Source organism: Canis lupus, chromosome 8 (assembly GCF_048164855.1).
Source record: "Canis lupus baileyi chromosome 8, mCanLup2.hap1, whole genome shotgun sequence".
Classification (NCBI taxonomy): domain Eukaryota; kingdom Metazoa; phylum Chordata; class Mammalia; order Carnivora; family Canidae; genus Canis; species Canis lupus.
The window spans coordinates 51,325,080-51,335,382 of NC_132845.1; the positions used below are offsets into that span (position 1 = coordinate 51,325,080).

Here is a 10,303-nt window from a genome sequence, read left to right on the forward strand (position 1 = left end):
ATAGGACTTGATTTCAGCTTGGATTATGGTCGTATAGGGTCATGAGATCAAGCCCCATATTGGGCTCTGAGCTCTGCAGGGAGATTCTCTCTTCCTTTCCCTCTGCTCCTGCCCCTACTCTCACTCACTCTCTCAAATGAATAAATAAATCTTAAAAAAAAAAAAATGATTTCTTCTAAGCTACTATCTAGTATATACTCTATCTACTTAATAGGGTGTCCATCTTACCTGATCCCGAATCATTAGGAAGGCTGTGTGTGACAGTAGATATTCTAGACTTTTAACAGCTCCAAGAGTTAGGAGGGCATGGGAATTATAGAAATCCCAGAATGGCTGGGCTGAAATTGGAAAATAAGGTGAAGGAATGGCACTGGAAGAGGGCCATGTGTAAATTGCCTCACAAGTTTGTGATTTATGCTGCAGGCAAACTGGAACCTGCTGGTTGAGAGGTCTTCAAATAGGATTGATGGTGACCGGAGTTGTTAAAATGTGGAAGATAAACTGCTGGTAAAAAACCAACTCTGGTAAAAACTCAAAAATCTACCCCCTGCTTTTAAGTCAACTCCATGACCAATGTGGGGGTTGAACTCATAACCCTGAGGTGAAGAGTCACATGTTTTATTGAGCCAGCCAGGGACCCCCATTCACTCTTCTTCACACAACCCCAAATGGCTTCTTCTCAGCATCCTGTGAACTCTTGGGATGGTGGGACCATCACTGGAGATGGGGCCAAGCAAGTGTCAAAAAGGGACATTTGCTATGGGCAGAGTTGGCACAGGAGTAGCCAAGCTGGCTGGGAAGGCAGCCAAATGAGACTGGCCTAAGAATGAATCACAGCTGCACAAAGACCAGCACTTCAAGTATCAGGTGACCATGGGGAGACTACAGTGACTGGGTTAAAAATTCCCTTTTCTGGGTATCACCAAAACTCCAGGAGGCTCTAAACCCAAATTTTTGGGCAGAGGAACTAGGGTTAGAGGGCTTCTAATTGGATACTGAATCTTTTCCCAAGATCTATTAAGTATAGACAGTGAAGCCCATTGATAAAACATTTAGCTTAATTTTTAAAAAGATTTTATTTATTTATTCATGAGACAGAGAGAGAGGCAGAGACACGGGAAGAGGGAGAAGCAGGCTCCATAGGCAGGCAGGCAGGCAGGGAGCCTGATGGGGGACTTGATCCCAGGTCTCTAGGATCACGCCCTGGGCTGAAGGCGGCGCTAAACCGCTGAGCCACCCGGGCTGTCCTCAATTTTTTAAGTAAACTCTATGCCCAGTGTGGGGCTCCAGTTCACAACCCTGAGATCTAGAGTTGCATGCTCGCTCTACTGACTGAGCCAGCCAGGTGCCCCTCAATTTAAATTTTTTTAAAAAATATTTTTAAATTAGAGTTCAAAGTGCAGACAGAAGTTAACCACCAATAAGCAAGTACCTGATGCACTGAACTCGGAGCTGGGCCCTGAAGTAGAGGTAATCGTGACAGGTACTCTCTCAAGCCTGCCTGTTCTTCCAGCGTGACCGTCTCACACTCATCTTTGGTCATCACTCACTCATTGTATTTCCTTTTCCATCTAGCATGGTGCCTGAATGTTTGCTGAAGAATTTACTTTACACCTTTTACTTCATTTTGTTCTGAAAGAGAACTGTGTCGGCATGTTATTATCAGCCAGGGTAGTTCATTAACCAGATTCACAAATCCAATCATGTAAACTTAACGGCTAAGGTATAAAGAAAGTGAGACACAAGGAGGGATTCCAGCTTTTTTTATTTTTCCCATTTTACACAAAACAAAGTAGAAGAATACAAGATTAAAACTGCAAAAGTAGTTAATTGGTAGAACATATATACACAAAAAAAATCCAGATAGCAAGACAAGCTTATCTACAATAAGGAAACACATGTAAAAATTAAGGTAGTTTGTAGTTTTCATATTAAACATTAAAAAAAAATGCTACAATGGGTGCCATTGTTTACAGTAATATTGAAGGGGGAAACAACACTTATTTAGGGACAGATATACCACAAGGTCCAGCATCAGTGCAATAAATTCACAAAACTATATTACAGCTAGTTAATCAGAGTTTAAGAACTGTTCCCAAATGTCACATTTTCGGCCCTCAGAGGTTCATTCCTACAGATTTCAGCTATTCTAAATTTTTAGCTATTGAGAGGAAGAATGATTCTAAGATACTTTCCAAGGAGTTACAAAATCTCTGTAGACCAGAGGCCACCTATCATGGCCAAAGTCTGCTCTCCCCAACTGCCCTTGCAACCTCCAAAGAAGTATCTAGGAAAAAAGTCAGAAGCCTGCATAGCCACCACCTCCTGTGCCAAATCTATGGGGACCAAAGCAGCCAGCAATTACTTTCAAATGAGACTCTTGAGGCTTACCTTTAAAGGCTTAATCTGGTCTGGAAAATTAGTAGGACAAGATTATTTTCTACTGAAATGACGCTTGACTAAGTATAGGAAGACTTCTGTCCTTTATTGGCTGGTGATGGAGTAAAGGTCATAGACCTGAGTCTTAACCTATTATGTACTTTAGTTTCAGCTAAAAATCTGAAATAAAAATATGCTAAAAATCCTAAACACAAACTTTTAGAAGCCTGCTGTTAAATAGCCTTTAAGGATCTACTAACTTGAAGTCTAAGAGCAAAGAGAGAAAAGCTCGAAGGCTGTTATATTCTCCGTTTGGGAGGAAAGATCAATGTTTCTTACAAATTACTAATTTTGCATAAGGCAGAAACCAACACATACTATGGCATGGAAATGGTTTCATTTTATTCCAGAAGGATTCTTCTCCCACAGTATAGAAACAGCATGAGGAATGAATCTTAATTGGTCTCTTCATCAGAAGTGGTAAACTTGGTCTCTATATTCATGAAGCCAGACAGTTAAAGCAGACTGTGGAAGCAGACAGTAGAACCAGCTTCCTGTAGCCACAGACCACTACCTTGTATCTAGCTAAAGCAAAGATCAACTGGAACAATTATCCAAAGTCACAGTTAACTGTACTAAAAGATGAAGTTCACCACTATATTATTTTAAAGAAGTTGCCTAAAAGTAAGAATTCAATTAACCTGGGTGAGAAAAATCAAAAGTCATACTCACGAATGAGTTGTCCATATAAGGCCAACTGATGAGAATGCATCCAGCTACACTTCACATGAAGACACTATGCATAATGCCTTACTTGGTAAGTCTGAACTTCTACTAACTAAGGGCAGAAAAAGGGAGAGCAAAGAACTACTTCTGTAACATTTTAGTATCCAGACAGCATAATAGAAACTGTTCCCAAGGACAATGTATATGCCATTCATTACATTGAATAAAGCAGACACATTATTCATTTTTCTTCTCTTTTTGTTTGAGCAGCTTATTTATCTCCCTTTTGGCCATTCCAATGTACTTCAAAATGATTCCATGCTGGTTTAATCCAGGAAGCAACAGTAAGAAAGTCACTTAAAAACAAACAAACAAAATTAGGGTAATTAACTTCCTATAGATTATAACATCTTATAGAAAGTAGTTTCCCAGACTATTAAGGCACTCTAACAGGAGGAACCAATTTAAAACTCATTACTTTCATTGGTTTTTAGTTTCTTTTTTTTAAAGATTTTACTTATTCACGAGAGACAGAGAGGCAGAGACACAGGCAGAGGGAGAAGCAGGCTCTCCCTGCAGGAAGCCGGATGCAGAACTCAATCCCGGGACTCCAGGATCACACCCTGGGCCAAAAGCAGCACTTAACCACTAAGCCACCCAGGCGTCCCACTTTCATTGGTTTTTATCCCCAGAAACTTCTATCAGAGGCCCCAACCTCAGATAACACACACTGCTTATTTTTACCTCCTACATGTCACTTTCCACCTTGGTTATTATGTTCTATCTTCACTTAGTGTATGACCACAGACTCCCAGAAAACAAGGAAATGGGCTTTAGTCATTTTTTCTATACTCCCAGTTCCTACATCTGTGCCTTAAACTTGATTAACACACACCTATGTGTTTACTAAGTTCCAATCAGACTTCAGTGGCCAGAATTATGCCTCTAGTTCTTCCTCAAAGACTTACCTATCAGATAGGTGAGCAGCAGGTTGTGGACTTGCTGTCCCACCCAAGCAACCGCAGCGAGAGAAACGATCATTGTCATGAAGTACTAATAATGAAAACAACAAGAATTTATCAACTCCTAGAAAAAGAAGCAAAACTGGAAGCAAAACTGTAGGATGTTGTTTCAAAGGCTGGAAAATAATCCAGTATTTGTTACCACCTTTCTTTAAGATGACTTGGTATTTATACGTTACATAAAATCCATTGAAAACTCCATTAGATCTACTTTATAGAATTTCTATCCATTCCCTCTTAGAATTACTGTAATTCTCTGTATAAATGAGTTCACAATACATTATACTACTTTTACCATTAATAATTCACATTGTAACCTCAGGTGAAGCTAAGAAAGAAGAAATGCTTAAGTATTTGTCTTTTATTTCAGCAAGTTAAAATAAACAAAAACTTCCCTGTACTAGAGTACAAAATTAAATGCAAAATGTAATTTTAACTTCCAATAATTCAGTCTAATTCATACATACATTTAGAAGGTACTCAGAGGAATTAAACCAATGGATAATGATAAATATCAGATTATTTAATATAAATATCAAACTATTAAAAAAGCCATCATTATACTACAATGAAGTATAAATAGACTCAATCTTAAAATTCTGCTTTACTAAAATAAGTCAAAACAAAAAAAGTACCATTTTAGGCTTTTCTTCCTTTAGTGTAAAGAGGCGTTTCCACCAGCCCACAGCTCTGCGTCGAGTTTTCACTAGATTGCTACAAATTTCATGGAATCTTTGCTGTTGCTCAGTGGTCCTACAAAAAATTTTCCCCTTTACTATAAGCAAGTCTTTGTAGTAAACAGATATATATCATCCTCTCAAATTTAAAAAACTGTCTCCTAAAGAAAGTTTAAATAAAAAACAATTCACATTATCTTATAACTGTGAAAAAGTTCCTGTACCATTAAGACACCTTGTATAGCAAAGAAATAAGTTTTTGCATAAAGACATGTGTATGTACAAAGCAATAGTAATCCGTGGTTCTAAAGCCATATTTGGTTAATTATAGTAACAAAAGACTCAAGGCTACTATGGGCCATGCAATCAGTTTAAATTAATTTCTCTATTCCTGTATTATTTTTCAGATCCAAATAAATTCTGAGGCGTAGCCCATCAGTGTCTCACTAGTTTGAGGAAGACTTGAAGTTTCTATTCCACAGCTGTATTTAAGCACTCTTCAGTAGAGAATACTGCATCCAAAGCATAATACCCTCAGCTGGGCTTCATATACTTGATACCAAGGCAGCAACAAACAGCTAAAATCCAAAATCTTTACAAATTTAGTCCCAGTGAGGGATAATATAAACAGCAGTAAAAATTCAAAAAGATCCTCTAAAAGCCTTTTTTTCTAATTTTTTAAAAAAATTTTTGTTTTTTAGATTTTTTTTTCAAGATTTTATTTATTTATTCATGAAAGAAACAGAGAGAGGCAGAGACACAAAGGCAGAGGGAGAAGCAGCTCCATGCAGGAAGCCCGACATGGGACTCAATCCCAGGTCTCCAGGATCACGCCCTGGGCTGAAGGCGGCACTAAACCGCTGAGCCACCTGGGCTGCCCTGTTTTTTGGATTCTTATACTGTCTTTGCTATACAGATATATTGGCTGCTATCATGAAACAGAACCCACACTGGGGAGCAGGTTCTTTTTGCTTCTCTAGTTCTTGTCCTTGTAAAATTACAGTGATAGATACAGCAGAAAGGTTGCAGATGAGCCCAGGGAACTTCTTGTAAACAACTAGACCTTACATGCTGCCCATGGTCAAGGCTGAACTGTGGCTACGCAACAGTGTTCTTCCTTCTTCGTGAAGATCAAAAAATAAAACTGCTCTGGACTGACTCACATACTGATTACCATGAAACTACCAGTTTTTATTTCTGAAACTTTTCTCCAGGAGTTATGAATTAGCCAATTAGAATGTCATCTAATAAAGCCAAGGTCAGAGATGGATTTCCTTTGTTGTTACATTACATGGTTACAAACTTGCCCAAAAAACAGCAACATAACCCATTACTATATGTGAAAAACAATTCAAAGGGCACTTCCTAACACTAATCCATTCTGCTAGAGGGGAAACCTTTTTAAATAAATATCCTTTATTATCCCACGATTTAAGCAAATTTCCCTAAAATGTCCAAATTTGTTCTTAAAGATCCATAAGGCATGTACCTAAAATTATTAATTTTACATAATTATTTTATAATTTGCTATTATCAGGGGAACAAGAAATTAAAGGCACATATAGATTACTAATCAAATTAAAATAAACAATGAAAGGAGAAAAGCAACTAGGACCAAAAAAAACAAAAACATCTACTCCAACATCTAGTTTTGTTCATTACTTAGAAGTGAGAAATGATACAATTCCAGAGAACAGTTAAAATACGTTAATATATCCTGAAGCACTTGCTATGCATTGAGCTGCCACTACACTGCAGTTAGCTTGTAACATCAACCTTGAACATACAATCAACCTTAAAAGTCAAAATATCTCACAGCACTCAGAACAGTGCCTAATGTGAAAGTACGCATTCAATCAATAGTTCCTAAATAAATGAACAATAATCTACGTTACTGCTTTCATATGCATTCAAAAATAGCCTGCAAAATATCTTAAATTTCAAAGAAAATAAATGTAAAATGTAAACATACTACTTCTATGGAAAGCTCATTGTGAGTTCTGCAATATATGATAAGACTACCTCAAAAAACCTCACTTCAATAAAAAGGTCTAGAAAAGAAAAGGCAAAATAAATGCTAGACTATAAAAGAACTATGGAGATATAAGTAGTACTAGAAATTCATGATGTGTAAGTGAATCAGCTAAGAAATCCTTCGTATAAAAGCAATAATCCTAACCCTTAGGTATCCAATAGTTAGACAATTCTCTGTGCTTAATTACAGCACACTAATCACAGCCACGAGGTTCAGTAACTTCACAGAAATTAGACAGCCAAATTGTTACACCACCTACCATTTATTGGAGCCAAAAATTCTAGGAGCTAGAATGGGAACAAGGTAGTCAGCCAAGCACAAAAACATAACAAAACAGGAAACACCGGACAGAACAGATGGATCTAGATAGTAGATAGTCCTGTTTAAAAAAAAAAAAAAAAAAAAAAAAAAGAAGGTTAGAGAAACATAGTCATTATTATTCCTAGCTGAAGATATTTATCTACTTAGTCTTTTGGGTCTCACAGAAGTTATCTGCCCTTTTCATTCTAAATTTCTCACAAGTGGTTTTCTGGGAAGCTTCAGAATATGATGACATCATAGCTGCAATGGTTAATGTAAACATCAAGAGACAAAAGCCCCTTGGGGTCCTCAATACTTTTTAGGAATATAAAGGTTCTTTAGGCCAAAAAGTGTGAGAGCCACTCATTTATTCAACTGGTTTAGGTTACTGAAAACTAGGAGAACTGCTCCAAGAAAAGGCATTCTTTACAGATTATAGGTTACAAAAGAGGCTGTGTGTTACCTGAGCCCTTATTAATAACAAGCACAATCCACAATAATTTAATAGCTCACTTACAGAAACAGCAAAGAAACCACACCCATGATGGCAGGTGGAAACCAGGCTCTTTCCCATCTGAGGACTTTATCAGCCATCAGCATCACTTCTCCCCATCCCTGCAGCTGCTCTTCCAGACTTGCAGTCTCTGCAGCCTACACAAGACCAACATGTAAAGTGATCATTTTACCACTCCCAACATTTCTGTGCTTCTCAGTTAATTTTTTTTAAGACACCAAGAATGTAAAAGAGCCCTCAATCAAATCACTATCTTAGTTTCTAAATAATTCTGCAATTTTGGTAGCAAGACAGAAATCAATTAAGGGGGGGGAGGTGGCAACCTACCATTTAACAGTCACCAAGTCACCAAGTCCAAGCACTGGGCTACTCTTCATACATAATGTTAACAATCCTAGTAGAGGCCCTCAAAGTAGGGATAAGAGACCTTATCCTTATAAGACCTTATGGATAAGGTCCATCTAAGTGACCTTAGATGGGTAACCAGCTTTCTCAAAGTCATGCACTACTAAGTGGCAGCACCCAAAATATAAAATTAGATCACTTCAAATGTGCTCATTTTTCAGGTGGTTAGAATTGATTGATCTGTTGTTTTGTCATCTCATTGATTTATACTCCTACTTCTAAATCCATTAAGAAAGCCTCTCTCTGAACAGCATTCAATTTTTAAAATAGCGCTGTGTAATGGAATCCTTTAGATGCTGGCATCATTTGCACAATTAAGTAAAACTTACTTTCACCAAATTACATGAGGCATCTCAAGCTCAGTGTATCTCCATACAATGAGTGCTTCTTACACTTACCAGAACATTTGGTTAGACTTCAAATTTCTCTGCAAGACTGACAACCTAGCTGAAAGTAGACTTCTGGAATGAGCTAATGTGGCAAAAAAAAACACAAAAAAACAAAAACCCTATACTGATTTTGGTACAGGAAAAAAACTAGAAAGAAACCCACATGCCCTTATAAATGTTATCATGGGGAAATATACAAAAGAGAGAGGACAGGACAGCCTAATCTTACTAGAGATGCTATCTATCTGTGCCACACTGATTACTTGGGGGACTTCAACATTCCTGACTTTATATACACCACGCTTAATATAGTTAAACAGAAGATTACTATGTGCCAGAAGCTCTAAGTATTTTATATGCTTATACTTTAATTAATCCTCCCAATGAATTCAAAGGATGGTATTGTTACTCGCCTCATTTTACAGATGAAGTAACAGATACATGGAGGTTAAGAGATCTGAACCCAGGAAATCCAAAGCCAAGGGCCTTGTTCTGCTTAAAGTTACACTGCTTTCTGCTGGAAAGAGCAGCTGAGCTTCGGGCCAGGCTCGGTCACCTCAACAAACTGTGTGAATTTGCTGGACAATTTCTTTGTGCTTCGATCAATTCCCCTTAACTGGAACTTGGCCGGAGCTAACTCGGCTAGCCACAGACAAGTGTGCTGGCATGTGCGTTACAGGAACAGGCCGTGCATTTCTAAACACCAATGCAAAACGAAAATCTGGCACCATCACGGCTGCCCTGCAAGGTCACCAAACTCGTTAGCACCCGGGCTCTTGGAATATCCAACGTCAAGGATGAAATGCTGTTTCGTTGTGGCAACGAACAAAAAAAAAAAGAAAAGAAAAAGGCAAGGATTTCTCTCGTTTTTTGCCTAGATCGCGCCGTGAAAACAAGTAGTTAGGTTAGATTTATCCGCCCGTGAGACACCACTGCAGTTCCTTCAGACCCCTGCTTATTCTAAAGTCCACCTGTCTCTCTCTCTCTCTCACACACACACACCCCTCCCTTGCAAACTCCAGGCAAACCCAAGGTCCTTCCCCACTGTCCTTCCAGCTGGACCTCTAATCCCAGTTCCCCGCGGTGAGTTCACAGCCTCCCTGCGGGTTTAAGCTGCGCCAGCTCCAGCAAATTCTCGCCAGTGGCCCTTTGACCCTCCCCGCCCCTCTCCCGTCCTCCCCCCTCTCCCCACCCCTGCCCAAGTATTGGGGCTAAAGAACGAAGGGAAGAGGAGGGGAACCCCGTAGAAGAGCCTGGGGGCCTGGGGTTCAAAGCGCTCGACAGACAGGCCCCTGGAGGCCTGCGCCCCAGGCTCATCGCAGCCCCCCCTTCTCCCACTTCCTCCCCGATCCGCGGGGGCTGGTCACGCGCCGTCCTCACCTCGCCCCGTAGCTGCCCCACGGGGTGTTAAGGGCCGCCCGGTCCGGGACCGCCCCGCTGCACCCACCCGGGGCCGAGGGGGAGGAGGGCCGGGCCCACCACGGTGGGAGGAACGAGGCCGCAAGAGCGCTGCCAGGCTGAGCCCCCGCCCAAGCCCGGAAGCCCCTGCCTGCTCCCCTCGCGACTCACCAGGAGGTTGGTGCTGCGATTATCTCCCTCCGCCATCGTCCCTGAAGTGCCGCCCGAGCGAGCGCAAGCCGGCCCCTCCCGCACACAGCGAGCTCCGCGCCGAGACCCGCACGGCGACCCAGGCGCGAGGGGACGCCCCGCAGGCCGCTTATATACACCAGCCAGCCTTCCCGACAGGCCCCGCGAAGCCCGCTCCTCATTGGGTGGATTGAACTCAAGCTCCGGGGCGGCCCGACCAACCGCGGCCCGGCGCATGGCTTGAAATCGGGGTCAAAGGAGACCGAGGC

The 10,303-nt window shown here is 40.7% G+C and overlaps 1 protein-coding gene across 1 annotated transcript; it reads right to left on the bottom strand.

Annotated features, from left to right (window-relative positions):
• Positions 1-1,746: 1,746 nt before the first annotated feature.
• ARL6IP1 (ARL6 interacting reticulophagy regulator 1) lies at positions 1,747-10,177 on the bottom strand. The gene is made up of 6 exons (XM_072835917.1): positions 10,017-10,177; positions 7,657-7,790; positions 7,099-7,218; positions 4,763-4,880; positions 4,074-4,158; positions 1,747-3,461 (listed from the first exon to the last, which is right to left on the bottom strand). Exons 1-6 carry the CDS (start codon positions 10,050-10,052, stop codon positions 3,343-3,345), a joined length of 612 nt encoding a protein of 203 aa, XP_072692018.1. The 5' UTR covers positions 10,053-10,177; the 3' UTR covers positions 1,747-3,342.
• Positions 10,178-10,303: the final 126 nt, after the last annotated feature.